This window comes from Athene noctua, chromosome 2, assembly GCF_965140245.1.
Source record: "Athene noctua chromosome 2, bAthNoc1.hap1.1, whole genome shotgun sequence".
In the NCBI taxonomy this organism is placed as follows: domain Eukaryota; kingdom Metazoa; phylum Chordata; class Aves; order Strigiformes; family Strigidae; genus Athene; species Athene noctua.
This window is the reverse complement of record NC_134038.1, coordinates 149489291-149509298: the sequence shown is the minus strand read 5'-3', so window position 1 is coordinate 149509298 and position 20008 is coordinate 149489291. Positions and strand designations below refer to the sequence as shown.

General features: G+C 41.0%; 1 protein-coding gene across 1 annotated transcript in view; it reads left to right on the top strand.

Annotated features, from left to right (window-relative positions):
* The first annotated feature begins 245 nt into the window (after nucleotides 1–245).
* The window catches only part of ZNRF2 (zinc and ring finger 2), a 60748-nt gene continuing 40985 nt past the window's right edge, over nucleotides 246–20008 (top strand). Inside the window, exon 1 of the mRNA XM_074900614.1 lies at nucleotides 246–1169. Within this exon, the coding sequence (XP_074756715.1) occupies nucleotides 707–1169 (463 nt within the window). The 5' untranslated portion in view covers nucleotides 246–706. The remainder of the gene's footprint in view (nucleotides 1170–20008) is intronic.

Here is a 20008-nt window from a genome sequence, read left to right as displayed (position 1 = left end):
GGAGGAGAGGGGCAGGCGGCGGAGCGAGGCCAGGCGAGGCGTCGGGCCTGGGCCGTCGCGCCGCCGGGGGCCGGTCCCTCGCCGGGCGGGGGGGTGGGGGGGAGAAGGAAGGAGAGGCGGCGGCTCCTACCGCCGTAACCGCTCCCCATCCCGCCCGCTGGTGCCGCCCCCAGTATGGCGACACGGTAGAGGAGCGGCTGCGCCGGGGTGACCGCCCCCTCCCGCCTCCCCCGGCACAGGCACGGCGCGCCGCGGGCGACCGAGCGGCCTCGGCGGCGCTGCTGCCGCCGTTGCCCCCCACAGGGCTCGGCGGAGGAGGAGGAGGAGGATGGCGGCGGCGGTGCCGGCGGCGGCGGCGGGCGCAGCAGCAGCAGCGGTGGCGGGGCCGAGCGGCCGCGCGGCGGGAGCCAGCACCGTCCCGAGCAGCTCATGGTGGCGCCCCAGACCCGCCAGCAGCGGCCGCCCCGGGGCCGCCAGCTGAGCCGGATCCCGGCGGGCGGCTTCTCCCCTCTCGGCACCGACCCACCGAGCGACCCGTTCCCCTCCCCCGGCGCGCCCTCCCCCCCCTACCCCCCCGCTCCCCGGCGCGACTCGCCCCTCGGATCGCCCCCGCCGCGGCCGGACTCCCACCACCAGCCCCGGGCGCCGCGGGGAAGGCGACGGCGAAGGGCACCGGGCAGCGCCAGGAGGAGGCGGCGGCGGGACCATGGGCGCGAAGCAGAGTAGCCCCACCGCCGCCAATGGCCGCACCCGGGCGTACTCGGGCGGGGATTTACCTTCCTCCAGCAGCAGCAGCAGCGGCGGCGCTAACGGGACCGGCGGGCGCTCGGCCGGCGCTGGCGGGCGGTACGCGCACCTGGCGGCGGCGCCTCCTCACGCCGCTCCCGGAGGCGCGACGGCGGGCGGCGGAGCGGCGGCGGCCGCGGGGTCGGCAACCCGGAGCAGGTCCTTAGGGGGGGCCACCGCCTCCGGGGCCCGGGCCGCGCAGTCCGCCTTCAACATCCCCCACAGCAGCGGCCCCTACGGCTCGCAGGACTCGGTCAGCAGCACCCCGGAGGAGGGCGGCCGGGAGCGGCCGGCGGGGGGCGGCGGCGGCGGGGGCTCCTCCGGCGGGCCCCGGCTGGTGATCGGCTCGCTGCCCGCTCACCTCTCGCCGCACCTGTTCGGAGGTAAGGGCCGGGGGCGCTGAGCCGCCTCTCCCGCCGCGGCGGGGCTGGGGGCTCGGCCGGGCTGGGCATCGGGGGGGCGGGGGAGCGTGGGGACCTTCCCCGGCCCCGAGGCGGGACGGGCAAATGAGTCGTGGCTTGGGGGAGAGCGGCGGCTCTGCCAGGCTTGAGCCGGCCGGAGGGGTGGGGGTGGCACGGCTTGGAGACGGGCTTTTCGGGGGAGCGTCTCCCATTGTTTGTCACGAGAGCTGCGAAGGGGGGAGGTTAAAAATGAAACGAACCCCGCGGCGGTGCGCTCGGGACGGCGAAGAGGAAGCGGAGCCTCTCCGGCCGCGACTTTAGACTGTAATAGCTGTAATCAGTGCCTGTGTAAATACTCTTGCCTGCTACTTACATAATTAGAATTTAATTGGATCATGTGTCTCCGCAGTTTATTCTAAAATGGCACCAAACCCCTCTTTAAGTACTGATTAACACGTGGCTGTTGCTTGTTCCTCTTTCCGAGTTCTCGGGTCTGAAAGTCGATTAAGAAAAAAGAGAAGTTAAAGTAAGTTTCTTTGCGTGTTTCCCCCCCAAGAGCCGAGCCGAGCCGGATAGCTGGCTGTGCCGCGGAGGCGCAGCCTTGCAGCGCCGGCACCCTACAGCCTTGAGGACGGCCGCATGTGCTCTGGAGGCAGGAGAAACACTCAGCTGAACTCTGACTTAACTGAGAAGCTGAGGCCCTTTAAGAGACATATTAAACGTGGAGCAAGTTGTCATCGTCTATTGTCTCTCCCGTGATACTGAGATGAATAGGGCTGGTGTAGGACTTGCATTTTACTGCCTGCGTTCTTTACCTTAAAAATCTGCCCGTAAGCTGCCAACCGCTGTCAGAGTTGCTGACTGCCTTCGGTACTGCTTATTCTAAAGGTCGTCGGCCGAGTAAGTCAAACATTAAGGTGCAAGGTGACTTTTTTGGTGGATTAATTATCTTTGTAATTCTAATATACATGTGTATTATAACCTGTCTAAATACTAACCAACTTCCCCAAACGATTCCTTTTAGGAAGGAGGCGGCTAATGTAAAATTCCTATGTTTCTGTATTCTAGTTAATCCATACTACTTGTAGCGGGCTTGGGTTTCTTATTTTCGGTAATGCAGCCTGGTTTTAGCCAAAGCAGAGTTTCTTCAGTCCGACCCTCGCAGGGTGCGCAAGGTTTCCGTCACTTGGCTTGCCACCAATGTGTTGACCTGAAGACAGCATAGCTGCTGTTACTTCCACTTCTAAAACTGCCTCCTTCCAGTGCAGTGCTTGAACATTAACAGAAAGCTGTCAAACCTTTTTATAATAAAGGAATATTGGCCCTTCAGAAAGAAAACATAACTATTCTCAGAGTACCAAACCGCTCAATAGGATTGCTTTGTTGCAGGGATGCTCATTATACCACCACGGTAGCTTGTGGGGGAAGAAGATGCATGTGTTTCTCTTAGTGACTTGTGGGGGAAGAAGATATGTGCATTTCTCTTGGTGTTGAAAGTGTACCCCACCACGGAGTCTTGTGCAGTTCGTGCTAAGCACAAGGGAATCAGTAAAATATGTAGCCAGTTGTTGCTCAGAGGTAAAACTTTTTTTTCCCCCCTCCTTGCCTAAACATTGTCTTGCAACCTGACTTGCTGCCAGGAGGGACTGGATTAAATGTAAATGCAGTGATGAGGATCAATAACCTAGGAAACTCTTTTTTCAGTTGCAGGAAGGTCTCTTCAGAATAACTGAATTTGATCGTACTTTCCTGTGGCACGCAATAATCTATTAGTGGCTTTACTACACTGTATTTTGTCTTTTGCAAATCTCTGAAATTGGCATATTAAAGAGAATATAGGCTGAAATGTGTGTTAGGCGTTTGAGTGGCAAGTTTCAAAATACACTGTCCTTACGTGGTCACAGGTTGTTAATGAATCCACTTGCTTTTTCTCTTTTAAAAATCTTCATATTTTTTATAGGGATGAAAAACTGTTTAATCATAAAGCTGCAACACTTGTGAAGAAGGCCTCACTTAAAAAGTCACTCTCTTTTGCAATTTAAATATTCTGTAATATCAGTGATACATTATACCACATCACACTGAATGCCGGCATCCTTATTTCGCCGCATGCATTGTGTTTTTTTCATTCCTTGTCATAACTGGACACTTAGAATGAGTGGCCCCACTGGAGATCATACATCAATAGCATCAGTGTGGTGAAAAAAATTGGTTTTGGCCTGATGGTAACTAGCTCAAGCCTGTCTAGGTGTGGTATCTGGCATTTATCTTGTATCTCATAAGCATGCTTGAAGTCCCTCCCTTGTTTTGTAACTTGCAAATTAGCTGAATTGTTTCTTTTTGTCTCGAAAACTACTGAAATTAATTTTGACAATTAGCATAGCAATTCTGTGAAAATGAGCATAAAAAAGAACAAGAATAACTTCCATAAGTTGAACTGAATCTCCAACTATGTATGTTTTTAGACATACTGCTTGGCTTCATCAATCAGTGACACGTGGGTGTTGCATTTGTTAAATTACTGTCATTAATTTGCCATTAGTGAATTACACTCTATTGTCACTTTTACTGAGCAGCTTTGCATGCTGAAGTAATGTATAAATATTAACTCTCTAATGTAACTTACTTAAATCCATACTATGCTTGTTAATATGCCATTTGAATGAAAATATCAAAAGTATTATGCTATTGTATGTTAATGTATTGGAAAGTATGATCAGCTATTTTCCCTGTTCCTTCAATGGGCACTGTAGTAGCAGCAGCAGCCTTTCCTGACTGTGAGGGTCTGATGTTCCTGTCCGACCTCAGACCTTTATGATCAAAGTATGACAGAGTAAATACTGCTATATAACCTTATGTCTCATCTCAGGAAGAGTTCAGTTTACTGAATAATTGGGGCCTTGGTCTCATGAAAAAAGAAATACACGTGTTCATCTCTTTGTGCTGCAAGCATGCCTGGAATAGACTTAGAGCGTTAAGCAGAGTGAGACCCAAATTCCATAAGATCTTACGGCACTCCCAGATGCAGAGGCCAAACCTGCATGTGACGTTCAAGTGCTTTCTTGCAACACAACGCTGAGTTCCAGCTTCCTTTAAGGTGATAACACTGTTATTAGGAATTTTGACCAGTAGTTTCCCGCTCTGTTCCTCAGTGAATGGAACTTCCCCTCTTTCCCAGCCCCACAGTAAATATTCTTATCTTCTGTTAAGAACCGCACATAGAAGAATTGGCCTTGAGATCCGCAGTTAGTTTTTTCTCTGTGTTTTTAAGAAGTATTACTGCCTAAACTGTCAGCAGTACAGCAAAGCTACCGCTGTAGTTAGAATATAGCTTGGTTTTGCCAGTGATGCTTGCGACAGCCAGTTCAGATGGATGGTCTTTTGGAATTTTCTTTGCTTTGAGTAACTGCTGATGTGTTACTTCTGTCACTTAAAATGTTGACAGCTCCTCAGAACCCACTTTGTGTTTCTGATCCTCCTTCTGGGTGGTCACAACAGGAAGAATTCTTGGTGAAAACACATAGTATAAGTATCCTTCTGGTGTTCAGATTTCAATCTCTTCTTGGGAATGATTTTGTAAGACAAGAATAAAGCCTTTAAATGTTTTTGGTGTTTTTTTTGTCTTTAAAAGTCTCCTAGGGAAGAATATGTAAAAATTCAACTGAAGATAGCAGAAATGTTATATACTGAGTCTTTTAAATTTCCACATCAGTTTCTCATTCAAGTTGATTGAGCAGAACCTGTACAAGTATCATACGAAATCTTAGATTGTGTTGTATGTGGTCATATACAATTTTATAGGATGTATTTATAGATAAGTTTTTAAATATATGTTGTTGTCAGATACAACTGTTGACAGCTCTCAGGCCTGTGTCAAAACTTGGAGTAATAATTTGGAGATTAAGTTGCATCTGTTCAACTTTATTAGGAGAAGGAAACTTGTGAGGCTTTTTAGGTTCTCAAGCCAAATAATGATCAGGCTTTTTTATGAAGTACTTCATGGTACAGGATTTATTGTCAGCTACTGAATGTACTTAGCACAGTATGGGTTGAACCTTATAGGTATGTTATAGTAGCATTTGTTTGCAATAATAGCTGGTAAAAGTAATGAATGAATTCTTCATTCTAGAGAAGAAAGTTCATGAAAGCCTGAGGTTATAACCTGAATTATTTGAATCTTGTTTTTGTTTCCATCTGATCTGTTTAGTTATATGGTACATTTGAATATGTTCTTGAAGTTCTCTTCATCTTTCTCACACCTTTTCGGGGGGGGGGGGGGTGTGGGGGGTGTGGTGGTGGTGTATGACTGTCTTCCTTGCCTTTCTTTCCCAGTATCGTCCAAATACTGTTGCTTTGAGAATCTGTGAAACTCTTAAACACTTCAGACTTCGATGCTGCTCCTGTTTGGCCAGCCAAAGTTGTATCTCTGAGGTCTCTGCCCCCTGAGCTGTGAGAAGCATTGGGAAGTGTGCTTTGCAATGAGACTGTTGGGATATCCTCTGTGTGGGAATCCTGTTAGAAGCAGTGAAACTTGGTACTGCAGTTTCAGGCTGGATGCCTTGGTACCACTTAACATACCTTCTCTTCCTGGCAGTTGGTAATTTTTTTTTTTTATGTTTGAGGAAGGCCAGTGAATCTTCAATACAATATATTTCTCTAAATTACTTTCTGCTCGTTCAGAATGAGGAAAGAGTGTAAGGATTTAGTCTGATAAAAGCTATGTTTTTGCCATACAAATTCTGCCTTTTTTTAGAGGTATGATAACACTGATATTTGCTGCTGTGAACACAAAAATATTCAGGTGCATTTTCAGATAGTTTTGCTGTTGCAGTTCATAGGTCTTACAAGGTACAGAACAGTGAAAGCTAAGAGGCTGTCGCTGCTTTGGTGTTTTGATTTGTTTCTATTCACTTGGCTGCACCAGTGAAACACAATCACATCTATGTTTGTCCACTTTGGAAAAATGAGAGCAATAACAATGAGAGGCTGGCTTGAAGTCTGCTGATTGTAGAAGAAGGTTACAATGGAGACCAGTCTGAAAGCTGGAAGAAATACAAACATACACATAACTTCACAACAACCACAGATGGAGGATAGATAGATGTGCTTCATTTTCTCTTCAGTTATACCGATGAGTTGACACCTAAGTGAGAGAGTCACTTCTGCAGTCTCTGAAGATACGTGAGGTTTTGGAAATGTATTTGCATTCCATTAACCAAAATACAGACTGAAAAATCCAGTGTGCTAGGAAAGCAGTCTAAGGATAAGCCTATTGATAAGGAGTTTTGGAAGAGCTGTTCTGACAGATGGGTTTGAGGAATCCCATCCCTTTTCAGGGTCTCACTGTTACTGTGTTTAGTGGGCTCTGTTGTTCCTGCGTGCATACAGTTCCTGGTGGGCAGCAGAGATGTAAACTCCCCTAAGGAGGGGGCAGGAGAAAGTAGCAGAAGTTCAACACCACCATCCTGCTGCTCCAGCTCAGTCAGGAGACTGCTTTTAGTCTCAAATGTTAAGTGTTTGGACAAATCAGCTAAAAGAACTGTTTGCATCTTTTGGTAGTGCTAGTGAAGCCCCTGGGAGCCATGTTTTGTTTCCTTTAGTTGGAGACAGATTTCTGTGATGAGGAGAGGCTTGAGGCACTGGAGTAACGACTGAGGTGAGTGATAGTGGGTCTTTGAAGGGCTTCTTTTTCTTCTTCTCCTGCCTGGCAAACAAAAGGGGTTACGAGAAGCCAAATAATAAAAATGGCAGCACTGCATTTAGGGGAGAAGTGTAAATAGTTAATGGTCTGAAGAAAAGGAAACAGCCTAATTGTAATAGCATATATAAATATTTCTTTTGGCTATCAAGACAGCGATAATACCTGATTGAGCCTTTGCAGTGCCAGTTCAAACAAAGACCTTCCTCTTTAATGTCTTCTGAATACCTATCTAACCTTGATATCCTGACAGTGTGCCTCTCCTCATGTTCTCACATAATTGCAGACTAGTCTCCAACAATCTTCCACGTCATTTCTTTTTCTTATAAAGAAAGCCTTTTGTCACTGCTAGAAATTCAAAACTATTTTTAAACTGCATTGCCTACCCATCTGCTTGGGTTAGTTCTCCTCTTCCCATTCCTGCCAGCTGCTCATGGAAAACTTCATTGCATACATGTTCTTGATTTGCTGTCTTAGCCTTGCATGAAACTTTAAAGTTTTGAACAATGTTATGAAGATTTTTGGGTAGGTTTCCCCTGCTATTTGCAGATGCATGAACCAAATTGATATTATTTTCAAGATTTTTCTTCAGTGTTTCTACTGCTCATTAGTGGTTTAATTAGTTTCGGTAGAGACGTATGGTCTTTTCTACAGATTGTGTTCATTTACTGTGGTAATGGAACATGTTGTTCTTGCAGATGTTTAACCCATGGAAAGAAACAGTGAGAAAGCTTTGCGTGCTCTGAGTTTCCATTTTGGAATATCTTTAAAGACTTGCATCTTATCAATCAAAAGAAAACAATTTGTAGGAAAAACAAAATTACCCGAGTAAAACCAGAACAGTACTTTGTAAGCATCCAGGAAAGTTTTTGCTGTCTACTCTCCAGTTAGGTATTTCCTAAACAAGTGCCTGTGTTCCCAAGACCACCTTTCCTTTGTAAATGATCATCGTGACTTTCATAAGGATGGTGTGCATCCAGAGCTCTTTGACATCTGTTGTTCGGTAGGCTTCAGATTCCTGATGCTTGCAAAAATGGGAGGGTATGCCATAGAAAAAATGAGACCAGTTCTCACTTTCACTCAGGACATGCTTCTGTTTTATGCATGGAAATTGCATAGTATTGACCTGGAGAGGTCAGCAAGCATGCAGGAAGATCTCGTAGGGCTCGGGATGTCTGCCTGCTCGCCGAACAAAATATGAAATGTTGTGTGGGATTTGACTCCGTTATTCTTAGTTGTCTTTAGGAACTAACCTACTTGAGTGTTTTCTTCCTCCTTATCTGCTCTGTCTAAAAGTCAGACCACCACAGCCTGTGAATAGTCCCCAAAGGGTGGGTGTGCTGCATACCATTGTGGATATTTTTAGTAGATTCTGTTTGCTGACTGACTTGGTGTGCTATAAATACAGAGTTCTCATCTGGCATGCACTTTGCATGTCTTTTAGTAACTTGTAATAAATTCACCTAAGAATAATGGCCAGAAAAAAATGAGCTGTTACAGTTTATTTGGCTTTCCATACAAAGTGTCATTTATATAAAGCAATTATTTTCCAACATTTTAACTGTAATTGGCTTTTAAAACTAGTGGTGTTCAAAACGCTTCCTAGTTGGGCTATCGTAATTAGTCCCTATGTCAGATTGATTTATACTGCAATTTCACAGAATCATCTAGGTTGGAAAAGACCTTGAAGATCATCTAGTCCAGCCATTAATCTAACATTGACAGTTCTCAGTTCATTATGGTTTTAAAAATTGAAGGTGGAGTTTTTAGATATGAGAGGTTAGTTGAGCCCCTGAAGTAGTATCAATACTATTAAATGACATTCTTTGTTATGTCAGTACTCGCACATTGCCTGGATATGCGTGAAGGCTAGTCTGTGGGGGAAAATGAAGCTGTAGTTAATGATTTTCCTGGAAATCTTTTTTTCGTCAAGTATAGATGTATATACATTTGCTTGAGTTGAAATATAATTAAGCCACTTAGCACATCTTTTAAATTATTAGGACTCAATGCAAAAAGGGGAGGGACCCATGTCTTATTAAAATACAGATGCATTGAGTATTGAATTCGACACAGAATTGAAGCATGGGTTCTTGATGAATTGCACTGAGCGTAACCTAAAGACAGTTCATCTGTACTGCTAAAATAAAAACTGTCATAGTGTACACTAACAGATGTGGCCTTCGTGAAAGATGCTTAAAAGTGGTGAAGGCTTCCATGTGCAGCAGAAGAAAAGTCTGCTTAGAAGTGCTTTCTGCAGATTGCCTGAACACACAGACAGTATTTTGAGAATCTTAAAAAACCCTGTCTTTTATAATGAAATCTGGACCAATCTGGTGATAGGCTTTCAGAAAACTTAGAAAATAAGCAGTCTCCCTACCAAGAATCCTCATAGTTCCCTGAAAATCGTGTCACTTTTGAATCCTGACTTCCTGCAAGTATCAGGAGTTTTGCTTCTTGTGAACTGAAGAACATCACTCCTCCTTGATTCTTGACCATGAATATGAACTTCCAGTATAGAGGAGTCTTGCCTGTCTTGAGAAGATGCTGTGGCCCTGTCAAATAGAGCAGAACATTCTCAGTTAAGCAAACTTCAGAGAGATAATGGTGGACAATCTCCAGAATATAAAGAACAGTGTTAATAGTAAAATGCAGTTCTCTGGTCATTTAACTGCTTTCACCGTGAGACAGTCTTTGTTCTCATTGTCTTTGCTGTATCAGCAAGGATGACTGAAGTCTAAGATGCCAGGCTTGAGGATTTGTTGTCCGTTTTCTTGGGTCTTTTGCTGTCCTTTGGGAAGAGTGAGTTTAAAATCACACACATGCATTCTGAATATTGGAAGGTGTATTATGCTTGTGCAGTACCTGGCTCAGGGCTCCTGTAGTCTCTTAAACTGGATAAACATGATTCATCTTCAGAGGTGATTTTGATGAAGTGTTCTGAAAGATAGGTAGTATTACTGAGTTTGGGTGTGAAGGGCCCAAATACAGGGTTACCTATGCAACTTTCCTCTGGAGCTTTTTGATTTTTGTGTTGTGATTTTGCAACCTTAATGGTCAATTAGGATTGGTTTGAGTGTTTTGGCTTGGGGTTTTTTTCCCCTTACTGATGTGGGTATAGTTGTTAGAGGTAGTCAGATCTAGGTGGGCTTATACTTGTTGTATTTCTATACTGGGAGTAATACTAAATACATGACAAGTAGTTTGTCTGAGTTCAGAACAAACCAAAAAAGACTACAATTTTTGTTAGAGCTCTATTAATCTATGAACGAATCACAATTTCAGAATAATAAAATATAATTGTAAAACTACTTTTGTATTTTTGAAGTTCTGTTTAAAGAAATAAAATACCTGCTCCACCCATGAGATAGAGCCATAAGGCTGGCTGAAGAGAAATAATCTACTAGAAGATCATGTGAGTGAAAACAGCACTAAATTCACATACGTAAAAGGGCTGCGTGCTATCAAAGAAACACCCTTTGAATATCTAATTCAGCTGTCCGAACATTTGAATACTAGATGACTCACATTTAGATACTAGATGATAAGCGTACAGGCATTGCCTCACTTTTTAAGGACCGAATTATATTACTCTTCAGTTAGCTTTAATTGTATGGTTTCTACAGCTCAGCCTTGGATTAGTTTATATCCATGAATTTGTGTGTTTTGTAAGCAATAACATTTTCAAAGACAGATGATACTGGGCTTCTCCATAACGATGGATGTGAAAAACCAAAGTGTTTGAAATGCTTTAGAAGTAACATACAATACTGAAATAGCTTTCAGTTTGTAGGAAATGCAGATTCCATTGTTAGCATAATAAACCACGTGCTAAAATAAACTTGGTTTTCACACACTTGATAAGACCAAGATCCAGTGACAGCATACAGCTAAGGACTGGGGGAAATGTTCTGTGCAAATGTGGGACTAGTTCTGCTGTAAACAAAGAAATAAGAAGGCTAACACAAATAATGTGGTTTATGTTGTGCAAATGTGGGGGATGACGTGTTCATCCCAGGTTATTCTCCTTCGTGTCTCCACTGTGCCTCTCCAGTTGTAAGGCATGTGGTTGTGTTCAGCTGATGAAGTCAAAAGCAGCTGATGAACACATTTTGACCTGGAGGGCAAGAGTTCCTGCTAGTGGGCTGGGCTGGTATGTCTTATATACTTCCCTCTACAAGTGTGCAGGCAACTAACTTTTTAAATGTATTGAATGATTGTACATTTTGCTTTAAAGCTTTATTCAGAAGAAATGTTCAAAAGAGTTTTAAGCTCAGACGGTGTAATTTCTTGACATTAAACAGTTTAATATGTTGGGGAAAACTTGATTTGTGAAAAGTGGGCGAGAATTAAGCTTTATGAAGACCACTTGGGCCAACAGCAGTGTTGAAATTGCTTGTTCCTATTCACACAGATAAGGCAAATGTATGCTGTCATGGAACCAGAGGTCGTGCAGTGGTTGTCAAAAGTATTCTAGTTTTTAAATTCTAGCCAGTATTGATTTTCTTTTAGGGATTGGCTAGCTGTAATCTTTGATCAAGGAATTTTGACCATTGGCTAAATACATTAAAAAAGGTCAATATTTTAGTAATAAATAATTTTTTTGAAAAACTTGTTAAATATTGACCTTTTTTTGACAGAGCAAAAAATTTCCAGGACCTCTGCTGCAGTCATTGCTTTTAGTAGTGCTAGAAAAGTCAGTAGGAATTAATTTTTGTAATTTCTTTCAACTCTTGGAAAAATTCTACTCTGAACGGTGTTTATCAAGAAGGATGACTTGCGTTATATTTGTTGTAACAGACATGGCAGTCTTTCTCTGCAAAATACTTGCTGATGTATGTCTGTTGCCTGATTTTTATTCAGTCGACTAATCATATTGACTCCATTTTAGCTGAATTTGAATTTACTGATGCAAATACTGGCGTACAGATTTTGTATTTTATCCCGGTATTTTATTGATGAAAAACACGTACTTAGCAACAAAGCTTGGAGTAGACAAAAGCATCCAAAAATGAAGTGGATCACTGTTGAAGTGTACTGGAGAAGTGGTTCTTGTATTTTGCTATCTGCAGGTTATTCCTTCCATCTCTGCCATTCCACCCATTGTTCATTACTTAACTAATGAAAATGGCAAGTGTAGCATGTGGGGTGTAGTGTGGTATTGAATGTTGTTGGCTTTTTGGGTCCAAAAAGCGGTACAGCCATGTTGTTTGTTCGGTGGCGGATCTGGATTGCTAGCTATGCTGAGAAACAAGGTGCTGCGCTAATTAGTGTAGCTATACTGCCTTTTAATAACAGAAATTACTCTAGCTATGAGTCTGATATAATGCGCTGAGAATGGGAGACCTGAATGTCTTCTGATCTCGATGAGATTATAGCAATTTGGGGATTATTCTGATTTTCCCCTTGTTTTGCTCAACAAATACCTTAGCTTGCAGGTTAAGTACACAAAAGTGATGCATGATTTGTCAATATGAGGAAGGCTCTTAAATGCTTGAAAGTAGTCAAATGTCTCTTTAACTGTAATATTGACTGTTAAGTGCTGCAAAATACTAATTATAAGATGTGCCTCTTAGGACTTTTTTTTTTTCTTCCTTTTACCATTGTGGATTTGGACTATTTCTGGGCTGTTTGACAACTGTGTCCTGTGGCAGCCTGTTCTTAATTGTAAAACTTTGTTAGCTGTAGCATGCAAGCATTCTATGAAATACGTTTAAAAACAAATGTTTGTATTCAACATGTGGCTGGCTTGACACTACCCATAGAGGTGCAGAATTAGAATAAGTGAAAAACATAAGCTCCCCAGGAAATTTTAGCTCAAAGGAAATCCTCTGAAAAAGATGCCAAATTTGTAAGCAAGAGGAAGGAGGGGAAAAGTATGTATGGAATGGTGGTGTTTGTTACATTACTCTTACTTGGAGGGAATTAGGATGAACGGATGTATGTGCTGATAGAGTTGTTTTCCAGTCTCTTAAACTGTGATCCTGTGACACACTAAAGCTGTGTGTGTGTGTAGCTTGTTGAAACCCTCTCCTTTTTTCTTGCTTTTCTCTGCCCTCTTGCTGTTTTTCATGTGGATGAGTCATCTTACTCGCTACACTTGTATTAGTAACTGAAGTGCTATTGGAAACAAAAATAAATTGCAGAAATAATGATTTAGCTGGATCTTTAAAATGTTCCTGTTTAAAAAAAAAAAAAAATAATCAGTGTCTTAGTTTAGGACTTTATTCTTTTTTTCCTAGAAAGACCTGATTTTGGATAGTATATTTAATCAGGATTTTAACTTACCCTGGTTTTATCTAGCAATAGTTGTATCTGTAGTGTTAATGGAGGAGTAATGCTGAAGAGAAACATGTTGAAAGAGATAATGAGCTCTATATCAAATAGAAGAGAGGCCAGTTTGATGAAATTATTTTAGGGTATCTGTTTTGAGGTATTTTCTTGTCTCCAGTTTTTCTAATTTGCATTTACCGAAACTTGAAAATTGAGACGTAATTTTTTTTGTTGTTGTTAGCAGTATTTTGAAGCGCATACAAGTTAAAATTGATTAAGCTTGCTTCCTTAAAGATCTAACTGGGTAAATGTGCTCTACATAGAGCACAAGGCATTAAAGTCTGGAACTTAAATGTCAACATATTAAATTCTAATCTTCTCAGTTTTCTGTTTATGCTTTACAGATGTGTGAATTTACAAAATTAGACATTTGTAATTTCATTTCAGACATGTGAAACTTCATGTAGAAGTAGGAAAGGAAGAAAAACTTCAAGTCAGTACCTTGTTTTTCTTGCATTTTCCCTCCTGTAGTTTCTGTCTGACATATTTAGCCTTGTGCTTCTTCAGGCAGTGATGATAAATGTACTAGGTACTATGTTTCTAAGCTACTGGTACAGCTAAAACACTATGAGGACAGCTTTACTCAGTGGGTCTTACACGTGTAGAACTTTTGGTATACTCACAAATCTGCTTTGAAGAGCATAATCCTATTTGTCAGAAATTGTCATATATTGACAAGGAGGAACTGACAGGGTTTTTTTCCTGTGCTGAAGGAAAGGAGCTCCTTCTGTAATCTCAGTATTCACATCTTTAAATTGTTAGATTTATAGCCCTCTGCAGAAACTCCTGAACTAACTGCAAGATAATTTTAATGGTGCTTTCCTAACCCTGAAAGTCAGTGAATGGTATGACAATTGAACCCTGTAGTTGAGGATTAGGAATATCACAAGTACTTGTCCGTAGAGGGGTAAGTATAAAGATACAGCTACTACAGTCAGTTATTGTTGTATGCAATACTTAAACAGTGCATTTTCATTTCTCCAGAGTGTGTTGGAAAATAACAGGCCTTGCTCTTGACATTATAAATTAATATTCAAGATAATTTTTAGGTTGGTAGGCATACAGTGTTTTTTCCTGAAAAACTTCACACAAAAGGGGTTACAAGAACAGATTTAATTCTTATGAGTGATGGGTGGGTGAAAGTCTCTTTGTTGATGATCACAGCACTTGGAGGGACTTTGAGGTTAACAGTTCCTTCCTGGCACTGGAATGCCGGATCGGTTGGGTTTAGCCCATTTTGAGCAATTGATGCTTATCTATTCTGTCTTTAATTTCTTAATGGAAAATCATCCATTTCCTTGGGTATTTTCCTGTGGCAACTAATTTTACCACTGGAAACTTCCTAATAAGCAAATTACTCTTACTATTTCAGAACTGATTCCCAATTTTGAATGCAGAAATTTGCAATTGATGCATTTTTATTAATGGGTAGTTTTTTCTTCATTACAAATGTGAAGGGCTCTTTTTTCCTTTTTAATTGTACTTGCCTCTTTGAGTAATTAGATACAATTTCAACAATGTATATAGCCTTGAAATGTAAGTGAAGGGCATTTGTTGCACTGTTACAGTTCAGTATCTCTCATTTTTTATATCTGCCTACTTTGATTTAGGCTTGTAGAAAGCTCTAATTTACTAGATGTTTCTGACAAAAAAGGCCCAGGATGGTAATGAAGCAGATGAGATTTAACAATAAAGTAACTGTCTTAAACTTAAGTTGCTGCTTCTGCCAGTGATTGTCCAGCTAGCCAGATTCAGGAGGACAGATTTGATAAGAGGCTTCATTAAAACCAGAATTATGTAGAGAGATATCGGATATCACTATTTGCGTTAGCTGGTAAACTTGAAGCTGCTTCTTCCTGTAGAAACAAGAAAGCCAACTGCAATTATTCTTTAAAACTCAAAGCATCTGATAGGCTGTGAAAAGCTTTTCCACGACACAGACAAATGTACAGTTGTGACTGTACATACAAATTGGCACCTGTGGTGTATAAATAGAGATTTCAGATTTATTTTTTTTTTTACACTTGCATAGACCTCGTCATCCTTTACACAAACTGCAGTTAGTATCTTTGCATCTTTGAGCAGTGAATCTTGCCTAAAGACCATGAGTAAAAACCATTAAAAGGGCTTGATTCTGGCCTGGCTGGAGAAGACAGACCTCACATATTAATATATCGATTTGTGTCATTGCTGTGGTATTTGGCTAACTGCATTTAATAACAGGATTAACAAAAGACTAATAGTCAAGGATGAACTGGTCAGGGTTTAATACACACTCTGTAGAAGCCAAAAAAAGGAGAAAAGCCAAAAGCCGAGGGGAGGCCCTGGCAGTGCAGAGACCCGTTCAGCACCCGCGCCCTGGACAGCTCAGGCGACGCCTCTTGGCGGCGGGCGCTCCCCTCCAGCTCCTCCTGCTCCCCATGAGGGGCGCCCCACGCTGTAGCCGGGAGTGAAACAAGGTACCTTGTCACAATAGTACGCTTCATGCTGGCCCGAAGCCTTCTCGTTGGGCTACTGAGTTGTATTTAAAAGACCAAGAGGTTGTGATAGACTTGTTTGCCCCAATTCCCTGTGGTACAGAAAGCAGCTTTGACAGCCTTGAGAGCAGACAGACAGACTTTCCCTGGAAGGCTATTTGTAACTCTTTTTAAGTCAGACTTATATACCTACATTCCTATGTGTTGGTTCTTTTTTCTTTTTCAAAAAATCTTATTTGGGTTTCCGAAGTTCAGTCTTCATCTATTTGTTCCCTTTTATCCTAGAAGAAAGATTTCTTGTTGGCTTTCCCAGTCATTGGTAAGCTAGCTTCCTTGTTCTTAGTTTCATCTCTGTTTGCTTTTCACATGGTTTAAGGACTTTCTGGAGCTAGTTCTTATTTTCTGCTAAAAGTCTTGTAGTTTCAACAGGACTTCCCTGTTTGGTTCATTCCAGTAAGTGGAATTAAAAGGAAAAGGTTATACAGATCCTTGCTGTTATCACACTGTCTGTGCAGGTTTTTTTGATGCTGTGTGACACCACTTTCTTAAATGAGATGATTAAAATATTTGACCTTAAGTGTTTAAAAACCTGAAGAAACTTCTGATGTGTTTTGAATTAGTATTAGAAAGATGCCTTAAACTGTAGGAGGCTCACTGAAAGATTAACCTCTCGAAATAACATTAGTTTTTCTTGACAAGAGGTTAAAATCTAGAAGGTGGTATTCTGAAATATTTACTTTTGAAAAGGGATAGTTTTGCATCCAGTAATGCTGTGGTAACAAGATAAGATCCATCTTTTGTGCGGAGGAAAAAGAACAAAACATGTAAATATTTAATTTCACTTAATGGTTTTCAAAGCCAAGATGGAAAACACAGTAATACTTTGATTCATGTGTGAAAACAGGGTTTGTAAATACTTCAGTGACCTTTTTCCTTTCTTTTTGTGACCCTGCTGCAGAGAGCTATGTGGTTTGAATATTTTTTTCCCTATTGTTAAGTGCAGTTTATTTAAGATAGTATGTGCTTTTTTTCCTACTTATTGTTATCTTTTTACAAATGTCTTGCAGGATTTTCCTTAGGGGTGGGAATCCTAAGTAAATATTATTTCCTTTTTATGCAGAAAACCTTTTGGTATACTACCATACCATTACACCAGCTTCTGTAAGAACATTGTCAGCTTTATTCAGTTTGCTGCTAAACAAATAAAAAAGGAAGCCACGTGCATTTCTTACACTCCCTTCCTAATGGAAGAAATAAAGTGAATTTCAGGAGGAAAAGAAAAGAAACAGGTTTTGCTATTTCAGTTGTTGGAGTACAAGCATTTCAACTTCTAAATGAAAAATAGAAATACCGTCATTAAACAAAATTAGTATTAGTGTTTCCTCAATGTCCTGGAAAAGCTGTGTTTCCAAATCAGTTGTCCCTAACTTACGGGTAACTTTGCTTTGTTGAGGTTGGACCTCTGCCATCTATCTGGGAACTGTGGCAAGCTGTTGCATAATCTGCAGGGTTGCGTTTCACTTTTCAATATTGTTTTGTCTTCCTCTCCTTTAACTTGCTTCATTAGAGATATCATATATTATATGAGCCAAAGGTTTTTATAGAAGTCACATTCTAGAAGTTATTTCCCTGGTATTGTAATTTCATAGGTTTGTATAAAAACTATTTATTCCCCAAGTAGTTACAGAAACATACAGAGATTGGATAGTGAATGAAACATTATTCCTATTTGCTTGGATGGGAGGGACATGGTTGGGGGTGGAACCCACCATGTACATTTACATTTAAATACATTTAAAATCTGCTTTAACAGATAAGCCAGTGCAAGACAAAAGCTAGTAGTTTTATAAGAGGTTTTTTTCCCTTGCCTCACTTCCAGTTTCTTTCTGTAAAACTGTCCCTGAAGGAATAGGAATTGATAATAGAAGTTATCATAACTGGTACCTTAGAAGATGTTCCTACATCTTTTATAAATTGCTTGTTTGTCTATTTAAAAAAAAAAAAAAGAATCTTTATAGCTGTCCATATCAATACATTTAAGATCAGAATTTTTGTCCTGATTGGTTTTAAAGACTCAGATTTGTGTATACGTGTTCTTGCCAGAATAGTAATAGATTAGAAGACTGTATTGTCTGAAGTTATTCCAGAAGGCTTGCTGTTTTATTTTGCTGGATGGTACCACCTTCAGCTTTGTAAGATACCAGGCTACGTCAAGAGCAACAATGATGTACTGCAGGATTTATAATCCCACCTGTGTTGTAGGTCAAGTAACATGCTGAATTGATCTAAATGCATCTGAAACATTCAATGTATTTTTTTAAGAGCCTAAATGAACTTTTTTCCTCTTGAAGCTGTCGCTATGGTTCTAGAGTAACTAGGTGGCAGCGAAACAGATTAGTCTGTCTTGAGGTCTAGTTCAACTTGTGATGAACTTTGTTGCAGGTAGAAGCCCGGTGAATGAATTGAAGTTTTTAGTTTTCTTTCTAGAAATCATTGTGTAGATGTTAAGTGCTGTGAACTCCCTTCCTTCACTAAGAGCTTAATTTTCAACGTTGTTTTGAATGTCTCTGATGTCAATAAAAATGATCCTACTTACACAGTAGTGAAGAAGGGCAATTTTCATGTTTATGTTGACTTCTACCCAAAAGCACATTCTTGTATGTAAAATATTTATATTCCTATATGTATGACATAACCCTTCCAACTGCATCTTTTTTCCCTTTAGGCCAGCTTCTGGACAGTTTTCATAGTTTTAGGTAAGGACTGTTTTTACAGCAAGAGCAGAATTTCAGCCTGTCTTACCACGTTCAGTGGAAAGAACCAGACAGACAGCATGTCAGGCTGAAGTCCTCTGTTCACAGAACAATTTCAGCATTCAACTTTATCAACCTGGAGGTTGAAAAGCTGGAGGATCTCCCTGAAAGATTAGACAGCTGTTAATTTTCTGTAGCCTGCCTACTGCCCTGCAGAGATGTCTTTCATATCCGAAACTGCAGTTGTAGATTATAGGATTAATAGAATGAATGGTACAATGTCTACACAGTTCTGGAAAGCAGAGATGTAAGTTTAGATGTTTAAATGGTGCTGCACAAAGCCAGGAATTGTATTGAGTATTGCTTCTTAAGGATAAAACAAAAAAGTAGGTTTCTCTTGCTGGCATATCTCCCAGTTTACTGATTTGTGATTTGGTACAACTGCTATAAAGGACAGGTATGGCAAGACCTCCACTAGAGAGAGGAAGAGTGACAGGAATGTCAGGCTTCCTTTGGGAGCTTTTATTAGGTGTTCCTGAAAATAGTAGAGGCAAATTTTAAAAAAACGTTACTTGCCAAAACAACAAAGCCTGGAGGCAGAGGCCTGTGGCTTACTTCTCACTAGTCTTCAATATGGATAGGGTTTACTATGCCAGAACTGGAACAAGTCTGTCTTTTCACAAGAGCTGATGAATTATGCCTGGCTTAATCTCACTAATTTGTTGGTGGCCATACTGTGAAATTTATCACAGTTGCTGTTAACTGCACTCCCCTGTGTGCAATGGACTTGCCTTCTGAGGGCTTCTACGATGAAAGGGAGTGGATTTAAGCTGGTGTCCATGTGGGAAACAGCTACTTTTGACCTCTCCTAAAATCCAGAATAAAAACGCCTTCTAGAAAACTGGTAACAAGGTTTTAAGTGTGAGAGAGTTATCCTTCAAGAGCATTGTGGAGATTTTTGTTTTGTAAGACATTGAAAGTACATCTTCTGTCTACTGAAACAGAAGTCTTTTTGAGGGACTAATGCTCCTCTTAGATGAAGGAGGAGATCTAATTTGAAACAGAAAAATGGGTATAAATGATATTAATTCTTTGCAGTTCTTAAAACCTGGTCTATGAAAAGTAACAATGTGACAATTCGGTACCCAAATACTTAGCAGTCTAAAATCTTTCTGGCTTGGAGAATGGTTTGTTTAACTGCAAGTACCTGTCGAGAACTATTGTTTCTTTCACAGAGGCTTTTAGCAAGTTGGGATTTTATTTTTTTTTTTTAACCTAGAATGAAAGGCTACAATGGGAAAATAGATATAAATCTGTTTCTAATCATTTTGGCATTGGGTTAGTAGTGGTAGTAGTCCCAAGTAGTCTTACCTCAGGACTAAAGTGATGGATGATTCATAAATTATTTTTTAATTAATGTCTTACACTTTGAAGAATTGGAAATATAAAGAGAATTAAATCTTAGTTGTTTGAGAAGGTCTAGGTGTCCGGTTACTTAACATGCATCATGGAAATTTTTATTCCTTAAAAAAAAGTTGTTTGCTGCTGATGTATGTTTAT